The sequence below is a fragment of the Chlamydotis macqueenii genome, chromosome 8 (genome assembly GCF_036417535.1).
Source record: "Chlamydotis macqueenii isolate bChlMac1 chromosome 8, bChlMac1.mat, whole genome shotgun sequence".
Classification (NCBI taxonomy): Eukaryota; Metazoa; Chordata; class Aves; order Otidiformes; family Otididae; genus Chlamydotis; species Chlamydotis macqueenii.
The window spans coordinates 26,740,433-26,764,650 of record NC_141563.1 but is presented as its reverse complement, the minus strand read 5'-3'; the positions used below and the strand labels follow the sequence as shown (position 1 = coordinate 26,764,650).

General features: G+C 44.1%; 1 protein-coding gene across 8 annotated transcripts in view; it reads right to left on the bottom strand.

Annotated features, from left to right (window-relative positions):
- Window positions 1-23,405, bottom strand: part of ST3GAL3 (ST3 beta-galactoside alpha-2,3-sialyltransferase 3) — a 181,821-nt gene extending 158,416 nt beyond the window's left edge. Inside the window, exons 1-2 of one of the 8 annotated variants that reach the window (XR_015259235.1) lie at window positions 23,236-23,405; window positions 19,363-19,507 (exon numbers count right to left, since the gene is read on the bottom strand). Coding sequence is in view for 6 of the 8 variants with exons in the window: in XM_086753784.1 (XP_086609910.1) it covers window positions 19,363-19,477 (115 nt within the window). In the remaining 2 variants the exon portion in view is untranslated. Of the gene's footprint in view, window positions 1-16,028; window positions 16,199-19,362; window positions 19,508-19,875; window positions 20,018-20,237; window positions 20,343-23,235 lie in introns of those variants that run through there. The other 7 variants (XM_086753784.1, XM_086753779.1, XM_086753782.1 and 4 more) reach the window with 7 other exon arrangements.
- Window positions 23,406-24,218: the final 813 nt, after the last annotated feature.

Below are 24,218 nucleotides of genomic sequence, written 5' to 3'. Positions count from 1 at the left end.
ATAATGCAGAACTACACACCATCTGTCTTCAGAAAAAAAATAAAAATAGAAAACAAAAATCCTTCAATACTGAGAAAAAAAGAAACAAAGTTGTACAACTTGCAATAGAAAAGAACCCTCTACTGCTTTGGTCTAGAAAGTGTATCAAGGCAGGGATACAGAGCTTGAAACTGAACAAAACCCAACAAAACATCTTGTCCATAACAGTATTGCCAACCAGACAGTTCCACCCAGTTTAGTGTCTTTTTCTGAAGAGACGGGAGACAGCAGTCAGTTGCCTTTGACCAAAGGACACAACTTAAGCTTCAAAGACGGTTTCATGTCTTTCCATGAGGCTCAGAACCACATCTTTCTACATTCCACAGCCACAGCAACAAGACATCCAAGTATACAGCCAGTATACAAATATCTGAATCTTGGCAAAGGAACACAGTACTTCCAAGCAGACGTAATAGTATTATAATGAGTTACAGGGAATGGCAAGCTGATCTGAATCAGCACCACGATGCTGAAACATCTTGCTCGGAAAAGCATGAACTAGAGCATAACTGCAAGACACATTCTTCTACTCCACTCACACACAGCGAGCCTCCAAAAGAAATATATTCTAGTACCACACTCCAAGAAACATATGCACAAGCTGTGGAGTCTTTAGAAGAAAGAATGATCAGATTCCAAAGATTTTTTTCTACTACAAAGCTCAAAAAATCCCAAATCTGAAGAAAATAAGACTGAAAGAACTAACCTAAAATACATAAACACATGCTGAGGGGGGAAGGAGAAAAAAAAAAAAAAAAGAAAATAAAAGAAAAAAAAGAAAAAGGTGAGGGTCAGAAAAGCTGGCAACTGACTTGATTGTGACCAAAGTGACTTAGAGTAGACATCAGGAAAAATCTCTCTGCAGGGAAGAATAATTAAGCACTGCGATAGATTGTGCAAGTTTCCATCATTAGATTTTATAGAATACTTCTGACATATGCTGGCATAAAGTCATGTTAAAAATATTGTTTCTACAGGCCCAGAGGAAGACCACCTGCAGTTCCTTCCAAGGCTATTTTCTACAATTTCCTACAAAGGAAAACATTTTGAGCAGCCATTGTTAATAAAACAGCTTCCACAATGAGTAGCAATATTTAAGTTCAGATAATCAAGAAAATAAACAGTAGTAGAAATGAAATATATTAACCTACATTTAAAAAAATATAGGACAATCAGTTTACAAATTAAATATTTACTCATGTATCTTAGAAATTAACTAAACAGTTACACAACAGGAAAGGAAACTTTGCTGTTGTATAACGGCTGCACAGTTCCAGCTCACTCCCAGCTGTTTTTTAATGCCAGTGAGGTAGCTGAGCTAAAAGACAGAGTGCCAGGAGTACAAAAATGCAAGATAATGGCACTGAGATACATAACACAAACAGGAAAATAAGTGAAATTTTGGCAGTTAAAAATAAATATTTTTTTTAAAACTTAAATATATATTTTGGAACAACATAACTTCTTTCTCAGTACAAATGCCCAGCTTTCATCTAGTAATTTGATACATTTTCAAGTCTGTCCTTTAAGAGAAGCCAAAAGCATTTGGCTTGATGGAGAAACAACATGGTAGAAAAGAGAAATTAAAAATTATTAACTTGGATTTGCTCCTGTCTTCAAGATGAAACTTCTAACTTACAAGCGCCTCCACGTGTTTATAATCCCGTCAGAGCGCAGCCTCCAACATGCAACTGCAGGGGATTTATACCCCACGTGACAGCACAAAACCGCATTTCCCCAAACATGTTATGGGACCAGACAGACATTCCAGAGACGAGGCTTCACTCTGTACAGGATGTAGGAAGGGAACCACCCAGCAATCAATGCAAAATGAAGCCGCCTGGAAACATTCATCCCAAGAGCTCCCACTGGACATGGACAAGGAAAACACCACAAATAATATTTTTAAATCAAAATGTTTTATAAAGTGCACACTGCCACATGCTAGGAGGAACTGATAGAAGTTATTTTAAGATAAAATAGCTTAGAAGAGGAATACACTCACTTCTCAACTCTTACTGAAAGAGAGGAGATCATGGTATTTGTCATTGATTATCAGCTTGCATGCTTTGGAAACTTCACCTCTGAAGGACAACAAGTGGAGTGCTGCAGTCACTGCAGACAGACAGACAATTGCGTGCAATGGCTAAAAGGACTCAAAAGGGAGATGAATTGGCACCATACTAGACTATAGTTGCCACCAGCACACACCTTATTGCACAACTAAGGGACTATCTCTAGTGTTCCTCTACCACAGAGAGTTTTGAATCAACGAAGCAATTAATGGGAGAGATTTAAACAGCTTAGTGTGGATGCCTGACGAAAAAAATAAACTACCTCGAACAGTTTGGGAAATAACATCTGTGATACACCAGAAACTGCAGAACTAGAAGGAGTTGAAGAAAGAAGTCCAGAAAGCTGAAACATGACAGAACAAACAATACAAATGCTCAGAAGGATTAGAAAAACCAAACACAAGTACACAAGGGAGACATTAAGGGCACTGATCCTTTTAGATGCAGCAGTTCGCCATCACCCAACTCCCCTTGAAACTGGTTGCAAACTCAAATTTGTAGCCACTTCAGTGAAGATCAAGCCCCTGTTCAATGCTTCAAATACTTGCACATTTTCAGTCACAACCCAGACGTGCCTATCATTAATAGCTGGCAGCAGCAGCAGCTGAACTGCAGCAATGTTCACACCCAATCCAGCTATTTTCAGTAGCACTGTCTTCTCCAGAGGGAATCAATTACCACATGCATGGCCTCCCATACAACCATCATCTCCACACCAGTCCTCGAAGTCTGATTACACAGCAGTCTGTAAAGCCATCCCCTTCCAAGCAGTTCTTTGTTGTTCTGAGCTTACTAAATAGCTGCATGTCAAGTAGTCAAAGCCTAAATTAGTAGTATTGCACAAACAGCCACTGCCTTTCCTCACTGACTTTCTCATCTATCGAGCTCTGGAATTTCAAGAGAGCTCTGATTTTCTTGGAATATCTCACTTCTCACACTGCATTCAGGACTTCACTTTTTACCTACGCTTACATTTATAGGAAAAAAAAAAAAAAAGTAGGCATATGGAAAACATGCTCAATACCCATAATATCATCCTGTGAGTCCTTCAAGTGAAGGAAGTGACAATAGCCACAAGTTACAGGTTAGGAGGTTCAGACTGGACATGAGGAAAAATTTCTCTACCAGAGCATTATGGAACAGATTGCCCAGAGAGGGTGTCTGTTGCCTGAAATCTGTTTTTCTACTCATCCCTCTGTTCTACAATCCCTTAACATGACTGCTTTTGGACTGAGTCTCTTGAGAAGTAAAAGACCTTCGTGGTAGCAACAGCATTACCTACATCGCTATTGTATATTCCATACATTCAATATCGTACAGTCAATGTTAAGTGCCCCTTCATCTGCCATTTCTTCAGCAAGTTCCAATGGAGGTACCACCAGTACAACAGGTACACCAGTGCAACAAATGCACAATAAGGAGGCGTTTGAAACAGAAGGTGAAATACCAGAAAGTATATAGAAAGATTTAACTGACATGAAACAGTAAAAAACTACAGGAAAAATCCAAAACCAGAAACCTCTCCAAATGACAATGAGCCCTCTGTTCTAATGCATCGTGCCTGGTCTCTAGGGAGGGCTACAGACAAACAAGGGATTGTGCAGATGATCAAATGCCAGGGCACTAACACAAGACCTATGAGGAGAGACTGAGGGAACCAAGCTTGTTAGCCTGCCAAAGACAAAGCTTTGTGGAGACAAAAGGGCAGCCCTCCAGCACCTGCAGGAAGATTACCAAGAAAGCAGAGCCTGGTTCCTGAAGAGTCACATGGTGGGACAATAAGAGGCAGTAGGCATAAGTTGAAACAGGAGAGGTTTGGACTGGATGTAAAGAAAAGTCTGTTCACTATGAAGACAGTGAGGCATTGGAAAAGGTTGTACAGAGAGACTGTGCAGTCTCCATTCGTGGAGGTTTTCAAAACCTGAGTGGATAAAGACCTAAGTGGATAAAGACATGCCCTCACCTAATAACTGACACTGCTTTGACCAGGAGGTTGGACTAGAGACCTCCTTATGTTCCTTCCAACTAGTGTTATCTTGTAATTTTGCAAAGTCTTGCTCTGTTATTAAAAACATTGAAAATTTTTGAAAGATGTTTTAAATTTTGAAAGATGTTTTTGCCTGACCAATTTGGTGGCCTGCCTGACCAATTTGGTGGCCTTTTATGACGGGGTAACAGCATCGGTGGACAAGGGACGGGCAACAGATATCATCTACCTGGACTTGTGCAAGGCATTTGACACTGTCCCGCACAACATCCTTCTCTCTAGAGAGGCATGGGTTCGATGGATGGACCACTCGGTGGATAAGGAGTTGGCTGGATGGCCGCACTCAGAGAGTGGTGGTCAACGGCTCAATGTCCAAGTGGAGACCGGTCACCAGTGGCGTCCCTCAGGGGTCCGTGTTGGGCCCGGCCCTGTTCAGCATCTTTGTCGGCGACATGGACAGTGGGATAGAGTGCACCCTCAGCAAGTTCGCCGATGACACCAAGCTGTGTGGTGCCGTCGACTCGCTGGAAGGGAGGGATGCCATCCAGAGGGACCTGGACAGGCTGGAGAGGTGGGCCCGTGCCAACCTCATGAAGTTCAACCAGGCCAAGTGCAAGGTCCTGCACCTGGGTCGTGGCAATCCCAAGCACAAATACAGGCTGGGCGGGGAACGGATTGAGAGCAGCCCTGAGGAGAAGGACCTGGGAGTGTTGGTAGACGAGAGGTTCAACATTAGTGGGCAATGCGCCCTTGCGGCCCAGAAGGCCAACCGCATCCTGGGCTGCATCAACAGGAGCGTGGCCAGCAGGTCGAGGGAGGTGATTCTGCCCCTCTACTCTGCCCTGGTGAGACCCCACCTGGAGTACTGCGTCCAGTTCTGGAGCCCCCAACACAAGAAAGACATGGACCAGTTGGAAAGGGTCCAAAGGAGGGCCACAAAGATGATCAGAGGGCTGGAGCACCTCTCCTATGAGGACAGGCTGAGAGAGCTGGGGCTGTTCAGCCTGGAGAAGAGGAGGCTCCGGGGAGACCTGACAGCGGTCTTCCAATACCTCAAGGGGGCCTACAGGAAAGATGGGGAGAAGCTGTTCAGTAGGGCCTGTTGTGATAGGACAAGGGGTAATGGGTTTAAATTAGAAGGAGGTAGGTTTAGATTAGATATTAGAAAAAAATTTTTTACAATGAGAGTTGTTGAGCACTGGAACAGGTTGCCCAGAGAGGTGGTGGATGCCCCATCCCTGGAATCGTTCAAGGCCAGGCTGGATGAGGCTCTGAGCAACCTGATCTAGTCAGGGATGTCCCTGCTTCTTGCAGGGGGGTTGGACTAGATGACCGTCGAAGGTCCCTTCCAACTCTAACTATTCTATGATTCTATGATTCTATGAAATCAGAAAGAACTGGGCAGTAAGGGGCACATTAAGACTCATAAGTGTATTTTTTCTCTAGATTTCTATATTTGGACACACAATACAAGATAAAAACGGATTTTTTTGCCACTTTTTACATATTACATGTGTGCACAGAAATGTGCGAGTACACTGCAGTCACATTTAGTAAAAGAGCTCTTTTTACTACTAAGCCTGCAATGATAATGGCTAAATGGACCCAGGAAAAAAAAAAAAAAAACCACAAACAATTAACTCAGGTGAGAGAGAAGCAAAAAGGATTCTGTTTTAAATAACAGAATAGAGACAAAGATTCTGCTCTAGAAAAACACCACCTTCTTAATTTGCTACAAAAGCAACTCAGGAAGGGGTTGATTGATTGGTCACTCCAAATTAGCTTTAATTTACTTCTCAGAATCAACCTGAGCTAGAAGACAGACCACTTTTAAGCTTTTCTGAGATTCAAAACCATAAGAAAGTAACAGAGAACACCATCAACCACAGTCTAATTCTGAATATTTCCCAAGCCTAATTCCAAATTTAACCCTGCTTTGCTAGAATAAATCTGCTTTCATCTTCAAGCTGATCTCATACCAACAGTTACCACATGTGAAACTAGCAAGTACAAGGATGAGTTGCTTTCAAAGGAGTAATGTAATATGGGCACTTAGTCTTTTATGTGCTTACAACATAGGAAACATTGTGAAGAGTGCAGCAATTTGGAACAGGTTTCCTAAAAGGGTAGATTCAGAACCTAAAATCAGATGTGAATACACAAGAATTCCTCTGTCGAGAGCATCCACTACAAGATCAGGGCAAAAATTCACAGGAAAGGAATGTGCCTCTATTCAATCACATCTAAGGCATCCTTAAAAGAAACACTTCAATCAGAATGTATTTTTTCCTAGTAAGTTCATATAAAGAAGTTTAATACCATGAAGTAAGATTGATTCTCCTTCCAAATCTGGCTTTCTAAAATCTTGGCTAGTTAGTTTTTCCAACCTGTATATAGATATTAAATTATTTTCTGAACTCAGATAAATTCTTATACTCATATAATAATTTCTACTCAGAGTTAAACATTCACTACAGTATCTTGTTAATAACTTAAAAAAAAAAAACCCAAATAAAACACTTTGCGATTCACATAAGGTAATTTTACCAAATGTTTCCAGAAAAATTAAATTACTTCCCCATCTTCTTAACTCATTTATGTTTTAACTAGGCTTTAGGGGTGCTTGTTCACACAACACCACTGATTGGGAAGCTCAATACCATGGGGAAGCGGTACCAGAACCTTATATATAGGTTTGAAAAGTAATCAGACAAGTTTACGTCAGAAAATCTTAGCAGGCACTATTACATGAAAAGACAACACATCCATTTTGGGAAATCAAAGGTCTCACATGGCAGGAAGACAGGACAGTGGGCTGGGAGAAACCACAGTAAATGCTAACTCCACTGACGGTTTTCTAAGACAGATGCTACGTGGACCTCTGGGCTGAGCAGACACAGCCATTCTTACACGAGAGTGTTACCAGTGACAGAGAGGCAGAACTTACCCACACAGGATTTTGCCATTAAACATGTATGGGATACACAACATATGTGCTTCTTAACACAAACTTGTCTCATCAAAATTTTATTTTGCTTCTCTCTTTAAAGTATGTAAAATTAACAGCAATAGTTGCTTTAAAAATTATAAATATGCCATCATCACTTGTCAGAGGATTTCAGCATTTTTTGGTCTTCAGTTCCCATGTAAATTCTACCTGGCGAAAAGCAATTCAAATTATCAAATGTCTTTCATTCTTTATTCTCCTCTGCTTCAATGTCCACAAGAAGGATCTCAGGATTAGAAGCATCCAGATTTTCACCACAGCACTAGCCCATGAGATAAGATTACATAGTTAGAACTTTTCTTCTTTCTCCTCAACTAGCAAAAGTCCTTTAAAAAAAATGAGCTGTTCTGTAAATGATTTAAATAACAAAGCCTGGTTTCCCAATAATTTTAGATTTGTCTAGATTTTCTTGCCTCCGCAATAACACAAGCAAGGTGTATGTGTAATGTCTCCCACTCTCTCCAGGTTCTTTGGGCATATGCATAATTTCAATTGAATGTAAAAAGAAAACCCAATTATTAGGATAAGGCACTAAAAGATCTTCTGAATAGGAGCGTCAGGAGGGAAAACGGAAACTTGACATAAGATGGGACTTGATCAGATTATAGAAATAGGGACTGGCAACCACAGTGGACTGGATACGAGTAGCAAGGTTCCTTCCTTTGGGGTTGTTGTTCCCCCCAGACGCCGTCTCTCCGGCCCGCAGCGGGCTCTGACGTGGCAGGGCACAGCGGCGGCGATCTGCTGCCCTCAGGCGGTGCCGCCGCAGCCTCCCGGCCCGGCCCTGCACCTCAAACTGTTCCAGCACAGCAACTCCACCACTCCTTTCACATTACCTACCCGATCAACCTATTTAGTCTTTACAAAGATTAAAGCATTTAAGCAAAAAAAAAAAAAAAAAAAAAAAAAAAAAAAAAAAAACACCCCACTGAATCAGAGAACCATGCAAAAAACTTAATTCTCAGGAAAAAAAAAATTAAAAAAAAAATCACAGTATCTCACGCAACTTTGACTTCTTCAAGCATGAGACACAACGTGCCTTTTAAAAAAAACATGTTGCTTACAGAGACAGACTAGCAGAAAACAAGGAGAGAAAAAAAACCAAAACAAAAAAAAACCCAAAAAAACTGCTCATGCAGAAAGAGGTAATAGAGATACGGTAGCAGACAGTTCCAGGTACACTATATAGAGCTCTCGGGGAGAGAGGTTTGACAGTAATTGACAGTAAATACCACACATCCACAAAACACTTCCACACAAGCATGAACAACTCTTCAAATCCAGCCGGTCCACAACACAAGCAGCAAAGCTGGCTGCAGAGTAAATGGTCTCGCAGGTTTTGTCTGGCTCTTCCAAACAAGCAATGGAAAAACTCAAAATTAACCATACAGATACCGCAAACATTTTTATAAACACGTCCTTGAAGAAAGAAATCATGACAAGATCAGTTAACACCGTGAACAGGACAAGGATAGGGAAACGTACTTACGGCGTAATTCCATTCCTGCAAAGGCACAAACAACTACACGACTGCTGAGCAAGATCTACTCATACCAGCGCAGCATTATGTCAAAAACAGCAATTAATACACAACAGCCAGGATATTGGTTTTTAAACCTTTTGGCTACACTGTTAAGACTTAAATAGCACATAAACTTAGGCTTAAGTAAGTTATTTTTAATTCTTTTTTAAAATGTTTTAGTAACTACATCAAGAAACTTAAAGCATTCAAAGGTCAGGAAACACCAACCTAAAGTCCCTTCATAAAACAGCATGGTCTCTATTCATAGAAGCACAAACTATTTCTCAAATAATACAATACCCAACTAACTTTGTGGGAAACAAAATATGCAGTAAGTAGAAGTAATACTACTATACAGTACTGCAGCTTTCATATCTTCATAGTGCAGATAAGGCCTATTTTTCAATGTGCAAATATATTTCAAAACTTTAGAAATATTCAAACTACATCTGAAGCTTTCTTAAATATTGAATTTAGAAAATTCAATAAGACTTAGCACATTTTTTTCAGTAGAATTCAATTTGCAGTCTTTACATTGTATTAACTCAGGCTTCTGCTTCTAATGAAGTACTGGACCCCAACACAAAAGCTCTGAACTCAAATATACAGAAATTAATGTTACAATGAATCATACTTAAAAATAATAAAAGCCTTTCCAATGTTCAGATAAGGCACTTCTAAACAGAGATTACAGCAACAGTGCTAACAGAAAGAAGCAGCATTACTAATTTCCTAGCAGTATAATGGAGAATCGCCTATGCTCTATTTGGAACCCGACAGAATTGTGTGGGGCAAGTCTCAAAAGGCAAAAAAGTCTTAGTAACTAAATTCACACTAATTAGATTTCTAATTATACCTAGAGCATTAGTGATTGCTACGGTTAAAACTGCCTGAACTGTTCCATTATTCTTCTCTTTTCAAAAGCTCAGTTTTTCATCCTGAGCAGAAATTCTAGAAGCTTAGTCTGTGCCTGAACATAATTTTTTTAAAAAGTTTAAATAGAAGAAGAGAGAGTTCTGTGTTTGAGTATGGAGAGCAAAATTAAACTTTTCCATTATAAAAAAAATACTACCTTTAAGAAGAAAAAGGTGGTTGCAGTATTAACACAGCTGGAAAGCATGAACTGCAGTACCTTTGATGTGGCGAATCCGAAGGTTAAAAAACCCCAAACTTGTGTTCACAACTGTTCAGGTTGTACGCTTAGTTAAGGCACTTCCACAGATGCATCTTGGGCAACTTCTAGTAGCACTGGCCACTAATTACAGTACCTACATCAAGCCACTAGCACCACACATGCAGACCATCACCAGTTCTGTTACCATCAACACAGTACTTCGAAATACTGCTGTGCTTTTACAAATATCAGCAGATGATCTCTGCCCCAAGCAAGCAACTTCAGCATACTACTGCTCTCCTGAACTATGCAGATGCAGAACGCGTAACTACAGGAGAACGAGTCTCATTTGGCCAACTGGACACCAGATCAAGAATCTCGAGACCTTCATTCTATTCATAGCTCTGCCCTTGAGCTGCTGTGTGACATAAAATAATTTCAGCTTCCTGTGCCTCAGCTTCTTCTGCCTTCCTGAGTCAAGTTTATTTGAGTCATCACCCCTCATCCTAAGATATGTGTCTCAGTATTTTTTTAAAATTAGGGTCTCTAGACACAATCACAGCTGAAAAGCAATACTGATACAGTATTAAAGCTATTCTGACATTGATTCATTGCTGATAAAAAGATGCAATTGCACTTATAAATTAACTTTGTCAACATTTCTTTCGAGTAGGCCTTCATATGTAGGAAGCCATCAGGTACTTGCCTCTTGGGAAAACTCAAGTTACATTGATTCCTGTGCCATCTAATTTTCACTACTTCTTTTAAAGCATACATGCATCTGTGCATAATGTTTTGAACAAAGATACTCCTCAGAACATGCACCCTCACTGAAGCCAGAAAAGATACCAGTTAAACTTTTCTGTAGTTACACTGTGTTAACCCTTTTTGTTCCAGGAGCTATTAAAGTGCATACTTACTGCACAGTTGCAACTCAGATGAACCTCATGTTTAATCAGTGTCCCTAACACTGAAATCCACAAGATAACAGCTGAGAAAAAAATTACAAGCTGTAACAGGGACGGAGTTAAAGTAGGCAAGATCCTACTATAATCTGAAAAAAGTCAAAGACAAGCAATATATATGTTTATAAGCTCTTACAAATGGAAACAGCTAAATTTGACACATTCTGATTTTTCTTTTTCAGAACAGAGCAAGAAATGCTAAATTCTGACCCTCAGAAAGATATATACCTTGGATTGTCTAGGTACTTGGTTATTCAAAATACCAAGAACTGGTTAAGAAACCTCCTGTTGTTTCTGTACCTGACTAGAATTTCGGCACTATGCTTACACGCTATTAGTTCCTCAAGAAAGCAATGCATACAAGAGCAATATAATCATGTGGGGCCATGAAGAAGTAACCACTTGAAATCAGCTATCTCAGGTTCAAACATCTATTCAGGATATGCACACATAATACAAATTGCTTTTTGCTGGATGCCTGGGTGCACAATTACATTCCTGCTGAAGTGCAGAAGAGATACATAATTCATACGGAGCTATACCTCGTTGTTGTACTCGTCCTTGCAAGTCATACCCAGGCTTGGCTCTTCTATTGCCTCAGCCTGACACCGTGATGCAAACCCAGACTGCAGCGAGAAAAAATGAGATGTTATAGTGACAAGAGCACCAAAAAGGTTGGCAGAAGATAACAATCTAGGAAAAATCTCCTCTGCAAAACACCCCTAAGTGTGACAGACACTGTCGGAATCAGTACTAAGGCCACAGTCGGATCACAGCAGCAACAGCTGTCCAACTCAAGACAAAGCACGCATTACCTTCTTTGTGCCAGAACGTTATCGCCCCAGCGATAATGGCAGAACTGAAATGGGCATGAAAGGTGCCCAAAGCCAGCCTGCCTGTACTAAAGCCAATGGAGAAAGTCCATGTGACCTATTCTATCAAACAAGTGAGAGGGTGGAGCTTCCATTAAGGCTGGTGATATCTTAAGGCACAACAGCCATTGCTGCAATGGCTACAGGTCAGAGCTGCACGCTTTGTGCACCAAGGGGATGTACAGTGACAAGATGGAGGGGAGGCAGAGAACTCCTCACTAAGTGGATGAGATAGTCCTCAACAGGGAGGTATTGTTTCCAGCTGAACTCACTGCTAAGGGGTTCGCAGTCAGCTGAGATAAATAAGTCCTTTCACCTCTGAAAGCACTCAGCTGCAGAGCAATTGCTAAGAGAGGTAAAGTGCTTTCGCTGCATTGTACCTTCCAGAATACAGAAAGCTGCTGACTTTGACCTCTGAAAAACAGTTTGGAGGACACAGCTTTTTCTGCATGTAAGACACTGAGTGCTGCCCCTTATGAACACTATTCCAATCCATCTATTGAAAGCCACAGGAACATAACCTTCCCAGACTTGGGGGACAGGGAGAAAATGCACAAGAGTTGAGCAAGTGAAACACTAAGTCAGGTTAAGGTCAACCGAGTGAAGCAAATAAAACCACACTCTGTTTTAAACTGGGCAAGTTCTTCCATTGAACCTATCAGCTAGCCACACAAACTGAGAGACGGGGAAATAAAAAGGCTTGAACAAACTCAAACAGCAACAAGACTGCTGTTGTCAAGACAAGCAAGAGCATCCTACTATTTTAGGATGCAAAATGGAGGCCCAGCTGCGTGAAGGGGGAACGGAGAAGTACTCTTGCACCTTGCTTTTCTATCTTGCTAAAAATTCAACATTAGCTCAGAAATAAAACAGTAGCCCAGGGCTGAAAAAACTAAAATGAAGACAGAATAAAGATGAGTACAAGTACAGCATTACAGCCACTCCTCAATCCAAAGTGCTTAGGGTGCTATGCTCTTAATGCCCTTCATTAAATCTGCCCCTGTAGGTTCCTAAAGCCTGGAGAGTGTTCAGGGAGTTTTCCTCCTCTGGAGAAATCCCAAGGACAAGGCAACATTATGCTTGCTCCCTCCCTCAACAGCTCTGTCATGCATCACTTCTCGTTGCCCCAGCAGAGTTTCGTCCTGCACTGTTAACATTTCAGCAGCACTAGAAATTCCTGGAGAGACAGCAGAGTCCCCGGAACAGCAAGGTTGTAAAATAACACTGGGTATTTCACTAACTACACAGTAAAAGGTCAGAAAAAGATTAAGGACTTTTATTCCCCTATTTCTTCGGCCTACCTTGTGAAGCACTGCTTTCTAAAAGACAAAGAGGCACTCATTTTTTTTTTTTAATTTTAACTCTTTCATATACCTTAAAAGTTTGGATTCATATTCACTGACTAGTCTCTTCTGTCCCGGTGGCAGACAGGCAGCTGCCTCCCATGCAAAGGGCAGGCAGTTCTGTGTGGTTACAGCCAAGAGCCAGAGCAAGAGCCATCAGGAACGCACACATCCATTTCCAGCCAAGTGAAAAGTAGCTGGCACAATCACAGCTGTGGAAGACGCTACCACAATTGAATGTCCTGAGTTGCTGGAGCAGGTTAACAGGGAGCACACAAAGTAACTTGAACAGCAGTAACAATTTCGGGGCACTAAATCCATTTTTCTATGTTCTGCACGGATAAAAGAATCATCCACCATAGTTACTACACTAAAGTTTTCAGTTTCAAGCTGCACAGAAGTGGAACATTTCAGCCCAACAGAATTCCTAGAAACATTAAACTACTTTACCAGACAACTGTTGTTTTAACTCCTATTTTTACATCTTTGTTTCTAATATTCACTGCTGCCTCAACAACATTACATCCTATCTTTAACATTTCAAAAAGCATCATTGCAAAGAGATTCCTTAAAACTGTAGCTGGATCCATGCAATAAGTACTTTCTAAAAATTTGTTCTCAATTTTGGTGCAATAACTACAGCATTAACACAGACTACAGAACAGCTGAGTAGATGAAACAAGCCTTGAAGTTACTAATAACTCAAACATTAGTGAATTCACAATAATTCATCTCAATGCTGTTCCCAGTCTCTTCTTGCAAAGCAAAAAAAGCAACTCTTTCAGGAAACTTACACTGCTGCATAACACTGTCCAAAACTTTTTTTTTAAAACGCTAATGCCCACAAGGTTAAAGTCTCTCGGGCTTTTCAGCCGGGGGAGCAGGAGCTACAGCAATAAAGGCTACCATAAAGAACACCCCCCGCCCCTCGCCTCAAGGCTAAGGCCATAGATAGATACAGAGCAACTGAAATCGCTACCATCACCATTTGCTTCCTGCCCCTCACAAAAGGGGCATGAGTGCCTTGTAATTCTACAGTAAAAAAAGGATATGCTCCCTCTTCCACCTAACCATAAATTCAGCCAGCTTAGCTCAAACCATTTTCATGAGAGATTTATGGTCCCAATGCCAAGCTGAGCTGGCCCAGAGATGCTATTTTTTATAGGAGCACTCCTGCATTTCCTTCTTCTGGCAAAAGCAAGTAGGACAGTAACTCCCAGAGATGAGGGCTTGAACACAAAGCTATTATACATCTCTCTCCAAAAAGGGGATAAATTTGTCTCCGTGGCCTAGTTGCTCACACACCGACTTAATGTCTTTTCATTTGTTTGTCATTAAAGAAGAGAATGGAAAGAAGTTAGATGCCAGTGTACCAAAATGCACTCCCTTAATGTAGAACAAACGACACCTCCGGTAACTCAAGATACAACAGCTGTGCCCACACGACATACCATCATGTATGGCTTTAGCCACATGAGAAAGCACACACGTTCCAAACCCCTGTAAAAAGATCCATTTCCTCAACACATTTTCAGTCCCTAATACAAGAAATGACAAAAGTACCATTTCACTTTGAAAGAGAGAAATCAATATTTATATTAAAGATACAGGTTTGATTAATTTAGCCTTTTTTTTTTTTTTGCTGTGAGACTGGTTTCCATGGAAATGCAAGCAGCTTAAAAACCTGCAACCAGAAGTGAGTCAATTTTGCCTGTTTATGTCTCGTCAGTTCCCACAGAAACAGACATTAAAAAAAAAAAAAAAAAGAATAAAAAGGATAAGGGTCCTGAAATACCTTCAGAAAACCTCTTCCCAGAACTTTATCTCTTTGGCTGCCTTTCCAGAATTAGTGTTGAAAATAACACGGAGCAACAGACAACAGAGCAGTGACTTGATTTCTTTACGGACACATCAACAGGACATACCTGGAGATGTTTCAAAAGCCACATTCAAACTGACAAGCTCAAAACCTATAGCTACAAACTCTATTAACTTAGGCTTTGGCAAAAGTACCTAAAGTAAAGTATATATTGCTTTAAATTAATTCAATGCTACAATGCTAATGTAGACATAAATACAATAAAGAACAAGAAAACAGAGTCACACTGTCCTTGTCCCAAGTATATTTCAATACTTTGAAAGGAAAAAAAAAAGAAAAAAGAAAAATGCTGCCTTGGGGGAATGCGTCCAATATTTCCATACCAGGACATTTTTTAATGGCATCATTCCTTCCTTACAAGACATTCATTTTTAAGTCGCAAAATCAGCTATACACATACCAGGTTAAGCAACAAACATCAGTATTAAATCCTAACATGACTATATTCTGTCCTTCAGTTATGGCTAAAAATGCATTCCTCCAAGCTGATAAAGCAAATCTGATAAAGCAAATCTAAGCCTCCATCTCCCATTGCACCTTGCAAAGATAACGGGGCACCTTCCCACATGCTGTCTTCCTCATACCCATACAGATAACTGCTTCCTCCTCAGAGCCAGAGCCAGGGGAGGTGGATAGGGGGCTGTTAGGAAAGAGGCTGCAGTGCATGCCTCAGACCTTCAAATCCCCTCCTATCATCACCATTACTACATAAGAATTCCCTGACTACTCAGTGTCCAGAAACACAAAGAGTTATGATTATCTGCTGCTGCAAGGTCCTTCTACAACATACAGGGCAGCTAAACCTGATACTAAACTCCTTATTTCCTCAATTGTTTTCCACATCCCATTATCAGTTTTATACCGTTAGCACACCTCCATGCAACTCAACACTCTCATCAGAGGACTGCGGCATCTGTCATTATTGCCTGTCTAGGAAGAATGTGCAAGGACTGCGTGTGCATCTCTTACCAATATTGCCAGAGACCGAAGTTACATTACAGAAAGTGGGGAAAAAGAAAAAACAAAAACAAAACAAAAAACCCAGTAAAGCTTACCTCTGTCCTAAACACTGCTCTCATACTTCCGGCAATCACCAGAACTCAAAGGCCCCATTCACACTGTTACACACCACTTTTTTGCACTTTGCTACTGCTCTGAGAACTAACAAGATATTGCCACTGACACGAAACAAGGCTGGGGAAGAGCAGCCAGCCAGGATACTCACTAAAGTATGAGAGGGATAGCAGTCACTGGAGGTTTGTCTTGAATGGAAAAAGCAGTTGAACTTAATTCAACCTTAATTAGTTCCCATTAGCTGAATTCAATCTATTCTTGTCACAGGAAAGATAAGCCTTAGAGAATTAATTCTTTCCTATTCTCCTTTGTATTTTGGCAAGGTGTGGAGTCACACAGCAAGGAGCACAATCTCTCAGAACTAAGGCATTACTCAAGAAGGACAAATTTAAAGTTAAACAGGGATGGTAAGAGAAACATTGATGTTTATCTTTCAGTTTTTTCAGAAGTTCAGCCTCCTTTCTTAGAAGTGTCACAAGTAAAAATAAACCAACTAATTTAACTATTTACTTACTTCAGCAACTAAATATACAAACATCGAAGTCTCAGCATGACTAGATTTCCTACAGAGTTACCTTTCAAATTCATCCGTAACAACAACATACACAGGCATTTTCTAAAACATTAAGTGAACAAACCACACAAGCAGCAAGTAAGCAGATACAAATATTTTTCGCCATACTCTACGGCAAACTCCTTTGTGTCCAATAATAAATACAGGTGTCAAGTTTACTAAAAGCAGTCTCTGAAGAGATTGCAAGGGTGTCAGATATCAGGATCAGCTTAGTTTCATACCTCATCTAACACAAAGAACAGAACAGAGAAGAGATGAATGTGACTAATGAAGCCAGGGAGACACTATTACACAGAATAAAGACACTGGTCACAAGAAAAAGATAAAATAATTTAATAACAAGGTAACTTACATATAAAAATCGATAATCTTAGATTATTAAGCACCCAACAATTAACACATCTAACTTAGTTTTGCATTTGGGGACATCAGCACTATCGTATCAATCGTAAGGAAATGTACAAGGTCACACGCTGGCTTGTAATTCAGGAAACAAAACCCCAAACAGCTATCAAGCACCACCTGTCTTGTGCACCGAACTAAGCAAGGCTCCCCTTCAGAACGTAGACAGTATAATTGCACCATTATACATTGTATCACATTACATACGCTCAAGGAAGCCTAATCACGGTTAAATGAACAACTTCAACTCTGTCATTTGTTAACTTCCAAATGCTTATTTATAGAAGCTTAACATTAACTCTTCATATTAAGTTCCCCAATATGGGCTTTGAAATTTGTATTTTGAATCTGCATAAGTTCCTCATGTGTAAAATTACATGAAAAATAAAACATTTTTGATACACACAGAACTCCAAAGAGCAACTGAAAACTGGTACCAACTTAATTGCTTTCAAGAGTAGTCACATTAAATTTTGCCCTCCTACACTAGACTGCTCTTTATGCTAATATTTCAAGGAGCTTCATCTGATATTTAAGACACAAACCATAAAAGTGACTAGAAGAAAAGGAGCAATGGTACAGCCTGTATCAATTGTGACAACTGATAAAGGTCAATAACCTAAATCTTCAAACTAGAATCATTGCTTTGTACACATTGAAGGAGCTTAATGCAAGCACTGCAACTTCCAAGAGTAAATGAAGAACATATTTTACAGAGAAGGTTAGCAAAAAGGAGATACAGACCTAACAAAAAGTCTGTGACATCACCTCACAGAACATCATAGGTACCCAAAAGCAGCCAATACGTTAAACAGAAACTACTCTAACTGGGCTGCAACTTAAAGTCATCTTTTCGGGTAAAAGTGTTCCATCCATGATGTCTGCATACAGATTTGGAACATTGCATTGCAAGGCACAGTTACCACAAAACTCCCCAGCGACTGACATTGTGTAAAATAAGAAATCACGCACAAAACTGAAGGCACACAATCCAGAAAGGCAAGATCTGAAGAAATTTAGAACCTAACCCTGTACCTTGGCATACGGCACATAAACACAAAGCTTCTCCTCAACATTTAACAAAGTTCACATGCAAGTTGTGGCCTGAAGGGTTTTTTGCAGGCCTTGGGAGGTGCCAACACAATTTCTGGTGGTATGAAGGAAGTAAAGGATGGCAGGTGTTATAATTTCATAACAGATCATCATGTGGTAGCAGATATGGCAAAACTGTTCTTTTAACTACATTCTGTACTTACTTTCATGCAGGAAGGATAGCCAAAAGTGCTAGTTTTCAGAAGGTCACAATCAAGATTTTTTACTCCCTCTCTAAAGCACAAACCTGAAGAAACAATCCCTGCTCAGAAAGACACTATGCATCTCCTTTTACAAATTCAATATTCCAATAGCTGTTCTGGTACAAGACACCTTAGCAGTTCTCCTGCCAAAATCACTGCATCAGTGCAAATGTCACAACCAAGTCATCATGTCATCATGAAAAACTTCTTAGAGCACATAACAACAGATATGGAGCATGTACAGGTAGAAAAAATACCAAGTTGAATAAGCATTGCAGTAGAAACCTCCAGCAGCATGCCCAGAAATGCAATACAGCGAAGATGGAATTTGACTGACAGCTTTTTAACAGACAGAAAAACAATCCTTCTGGATCAGAGTTTCTCAGCTGCTGATCCAGTGAGCAATGGTCGGCCGTGAGACATCTGAAACGGCCCGTGGAACAGCTGCAAAGAAGGCTAGCTTGTGTTTTGGACAGGAGAGGGAGAGGAGGGAATTGTTTTCTTGTTTTTATATTTTCAATAAACAATTCTCACATGCAAGCAAGGAAGCAATCAACACAAGCAAAAATAAGAGCAGTAACTGAGCAATCAAGCCTCAACCTAACTTATATCTCATCGCAACTAAAACCTCCTATGGCATTACTGCACAGTACAATCCTCAGATTGTATTCAATGAGGTCAGATGTCTCTTTGGACTTAAAAAGGTTGACAGACATCCTTTTAGATGACAGATAGTTGGCAGATAATAACATTGAAGATACACGGAAGATGAGGATTTCTGAAGGACAAAGTAAGATGATGAGATAACCAGCATATACGATTACAGAAATAAATCAAAATCCATCAGAGAAAAAACCCTTGTCTTAGATGTTTTAAAATGTACAGAAAGATTCAGGGAATAAAAGCCTCAGCACACAAACTCTTTATTTTGACAATTGAGAATCACAAACTAACACAGAATATTTTAAGAACTGAAGTCTCTAATACTAGATTTATAGAGCGTAAACCTGCTTTCGTACCCAGTAATAAAAGTAAAGCCATAAAGAGCATTAGGTAATCGCAAATTCGACCCCTTAAGTATACTAAAAGCTCCAGCATTTGATTGGGCTTAATCACATCCCTCTAATACTACTAAGAGCCACCTCAGTACTACTGCAACTACTTGACAGAAATTTTAGGCAGGCCAGAAACAGTTACACGGTGCTCATACTTACTTGAATCTTCCCATCTGAGAAGGTGCAACTTCCAAGCAGAATAGTACAGAAATCCCAGTACCAGAAAAAGGCAGAGGGCTAGCAGCAGGTTACGCATGAACACCAACAATCCCATCTTCACATTAAACCTGCTCTTCTACATGACCTGAGAAAGAGAAACAGGTTGAAGTTGGAGCCACCTTCTCCAACAGCCATCCTTCCAAAACACCTATTCCCACACCCACAGTAATGAACAGATCCAAACCCGTGCTCTCCAGAAGGTAAAACACACCAGTTACCCAAATCACATCAGTGAAATAAGAACCACCACCCTAAGCAGCTGCCTTTTTTTTTTTTCCTTTCGGTCACAAGGCTGAATGCCGTTCCGGAGAGGCGGGAGGGCACTGCAACGCTATCACGGGGCAGCAGCCCAACTCCCTGCTCGCCCTTACGCCCCAGCCCGCTTCACATAATTGGTCCCAGAACGGCCACAGCCGGCGAGGCCTGCCCGGCACCGCGGCCCTCCCAGCCCACCGGAAAGCCCAGCGGCTGCCCCAGCGCCCAGGGGCTCCTCGGGGGTGTCCCACGGGCAGCGGGGCCCGGCGGCAGCAGCGGCGCTGCCCCGAAGGCGGGGACGGTGCTGGGGGAGCGGGGCCCGCCCGGCCCGAGCAGGACGGCAGCTCGCCGCCGGCTGACAGCTGCCCGCACCCGGCCGGAATCTGAACTGGACCGGGCGGCGGCACTGCCACCGCCCGGCTGACGGCAGGGCGCGGGCCAGGCACCCCGCCGCCTGCCCCGCCCCACCGGGCTCCGCTCCCCGCCCCACGGGGCCCCGCTCGCCAGAACGGCGGCAGCCGTTGGGGCTGGCCCTACCCGCCCCCTCCGCCGCTCCTCACCCGGCCGCCGCCGGCCCTGGGCTCTCGGCCGCCGGTTGCGGCCCCCGGGCGCGGGGCTGCGGGCGCCGCCATGCCGGGCGCGGCGCAGCGGGACCGGCCGCCGCCGCCGCGGCGCTGAGGGGCACAGGGGCCGCCAATGGGGCTTTGGGGCGGGTCACCGCCCCGCCAACCCGCCCGCATAGCGGCCGCCGGCGGCCAATGGGGCGGCGCGGGGGGCCGCGCCCGCAGCCTATCGCGGGAGGCGCCCGCAGCCAATGGCGGTTGGGCGGCAGGGGGTCGCCGTGGGGGGGGGCGCTGCGGCAGGGCGGCGGCGCGCATGCGCGGAATCCCCTCGGTTGCCCCCGCTGTGGATCACGGCGCTGCTCCGTGGTGTTGTGCGGCACGGCACGGCACGGCACGGCACGGCACGGCACGGCACGGCTCGGCTCGGCTCACCCTGCCCTCTCACTGCACCGCTCTGGTCCCCCCGCCCGTCACCGCACTGCACTGCACGCCCCTCCTCCTGCCAGTGGCTGCAGGGCACTGCCCCGCACTGCCCCAGTCTCTGCCTGGCATTGCTCCTCCTACAAATCGCTGCACCGCTTCCAAGTCACTCAGTGGCACCTCCGAAGTACCCCGCCACGCCATTCCTTCTTCCAGACATGGCACTGCAGGACCCCTCCAGGCGCTGCAGCGCCCGCCAAGCTCCACATCATCCCATGCCTCCCTCCGATCCAACTGCTGCACCCCAGTTCTGCATCGCCTAGCCCCCAGTCACTGCATCTCCCTTCAATCGTTGTGCTGCCCCACCAAGCACAGCCCCTGACCACTGCACGGCTCTGCCCGGTCCAACCTGCAGCCGCTGCCCGGGACAGCCCAGCCCTGCCTTGCTTCCAGTCGCTGCACCACGATGCACCGAGCCACCCCGCACAGTCCAGTTTAGCCGCCAGTCACTGCACGGCTGCCTCACTGCAGCGGCAGGGCCAGCCCGCACCTCAACCTCCCCACAGCATCGCCCTCCTCACCGCCGGCCCCACGGCCTCGCTGGATATCCCCAGCACTTGTTGGGCACAGGGCAAGTGAGAAACACCAGTATGAGGCAGCACGGGGAGGGAATGATAAAGAGTTAGGGAAATTATTAGGCATAGCAGGGGAAAAGTCATCGGAAAGGAAAGAGACTGTAAGGAATAAACCTGCATCTTCAGGACAGTAAAGAAGCCCAGTGGTTTCCTGTCTCCACTCTCTTGTGAGTCACTGATAACACAAGGAGAACAAAAAGCCACTTGAGTTTAAGGGAAACTCAGTAGGACCAGCGCAGTGGTGGCTCCCACTCTGGGCGAGTCCAGGTGCCGATGCCGGTGGCAGACGTGGCTCAGGGCCGGCTGAGCACTGCCCGAGCCCACTCCCGGGCGCTCAATGAGAGGCAGAGCGCATGCAGGTCGCAGGGAGAGCTGGCAGGGCCTCATGCATCCCCACTTTCGCAGCCAGAAACCCCGCTTTGTGCTCAGCATGAGTGAAGTCAGTGCGAGACAGCTGCAAGTGTGGCAGATCTACCATGCTCTTCTGCAGAGACACGAGGTAGACACGTGCTGTGCTAGCATCTGGTTGGGATTTTTTTATTCCAGTGACTACTTCTAGACACAGCGCAGGAGCTGAACAGACTCGTGCTAACACCCACATACGACTGGCACCGATACCCCACGGCATGGAGAGGGGCCATAACTGCATCCATGCAGCCCCCTCCATCTGCAGCTCTGCCCCTATCACCACTGCCCGCACTGACCCCCGGTTCCCCAGAGCCGACCCTCAGGACACTGGTCACTCTCTCCAGGCCAAGGCCATTCTCATCCCTCCAGCTTCATGGTGAGCCAGCATCTGGGGTTGGGCTGGGCAGCCTCCTCTGCTGACGGCCCCCGCTCAGCTGCTGGGCTCATTTCCTCCAATAACCCCAACGACTCCTGCGCCGCAACACGTCTGGCTGGAGCTCAGTTTTGCTTTACACACTCTTGCCTTATACCTCCTGCTCTCCACCTCTTCATCCCTCCAGCCGTGTAAGCTGGGTCTCTTCTCCCTGCCTCTACTCCCCGTGCCCCGGCGACACGGAGCTGCCCGCGACGCCTGCCACTGCTGCTCCGCATCTGCTCTGACCGTCCTCAAACTGCACCTAAACTGCCCTGACTCTACTGCTTGCGCGCTCAGAGCTGGAACCCTGCGGTCTGCAGGCGCAGCGGGTGATCTGATTTTGACGATGAGATAAGCGGGGACCTACAGCACGAAGGCAGATAGCGACAAGGCTGGGGCTTGCTCCTGAGCCCGCGTTTGTCACTCAGGAAACCCTACCCCTCGTTATCAGGTGTCAGCGTGCTGGAAAGAGCCCAGGATGAAGTCGCGCTTCTTGCTAGCCTGGAAAAAACTCGAGAGGAGAGTGCCGTGCATCTGTGAAAATCAGGTACCAGCTCCCGGCAGCTGCCTGACGACCACGAGATGAATTAAGGCGATGATTAGTGGAGTGATTTGGTTTGAGTAGCAGGGCTTTAGTCTGAACATGTCCCTACTTATCTTACACGTTTCATTCGCAGGCAGATGTCAAGCTGGATGTTGCTAGGAGATCGACAGCAGGGGAATAATTAAGTCTGATTAAATCCTATCGTATTGCCATGCCGCTTTCCAGAATGCTCTGGAGGTTTTCAAAGCCAGACTGACCAAATGAAGGGCAGGAGCTGCAGCCCACCCTGCTCAACAAAACCTGCTGGAGGCCAACCCGCTGAGCTTGTGGCTGCCTGTGCTGCAGAGCATTTCCCACAGCAATGCTGGCCACAAGCTGAGGAAAAAAAAGGCTCTGGCAGAGGGCACTGCCAGTGGCTGCCTTAGCAGGGAACTCGGGACAGGCCGGTGCCCGGACCAGGCGGTGAGGAGTCTGACACCCCTTGTCCCGGCATCAACCCTGCGTTCTGCTCGGGGCACTCACTGGGTGCAGCCCAGGGCCCTCAGTACACACATGTGAGAAACAATAGCTCACCGTGAATAATTTGCAGAGGACAAAGCCACTGGAGCAAAGTATTTATTTGTGAGTCAGCCAAGTCGGGTGCATCTAACGAGAGAGGCACACCTCTTAGTTCAGAGTTAGACTATTTATATCCTTCCCCTGATCGCCCAATTTGTCTGTCTCCCCCTTTTTTTTTTGTTGGAGCTCACAATCTACTCGACTGCACCCGTGTTTCAACTGCATTTGCTTAATTTTAGTAAACAGGACCCCTTGGTTATTTGTATGGCTCAGGCTAAGGTTTGGTTATCTCTGTGGTTCAGGATAAGGTTTCAAAATGGCTTAAGCAAAACCTTAGGCCCTTTTCTCACACACAGCGCACCTGAGTCCACACTGCGCGAGGGGCCAGGCACTGGTCTGGCCGCTCACGTCCCCAGCGGGGCTTGGGCACGTGGGGGTGACAGTCAGCAAAGCTTCCTCCTTCCCTTCCTCTGGAAGGAGCCCAGCTGGGGCATGCCAAAATTGCTCTGCAAACGCACCTCATGCGTGGCACTGAGCACCACAGGGCGTTCCCGCTGAAATGATGCCTGCTTGCTTTTTTCTTTCATGGTGGCTGAGCCGCGCGTTATACAAGGTGACACGTAAAGGTAAATAACAGCTACGGGTTCTTTTCCCATCGGTAAATAAAGTTATGCCGTAACTATCTGCATCAGTTGCCAAACACACACACGTCAGTCTCCGGGCTCCCTCCCTAGCAAGAGTGCTAATCTTATTTTGACTCTCTGCCCTATAAAAATTCTCATTCTAATACTCATGCTGTAATCCTTGCCTCCAAATTACATGTCATCAAATCAGACCTGATACTAATTAACATAGCATTTTATTATTAATTAAATACCACTAAATGCCACAGCAAAGATCTCTTTCCAGTAATGGCTAGATAGAGATTACCTCCGCTGATGCAGAGGCTTGGGAAATGCAGTCTGGGCTGTAACGCGCTCACATTTTAGCTTTATCTC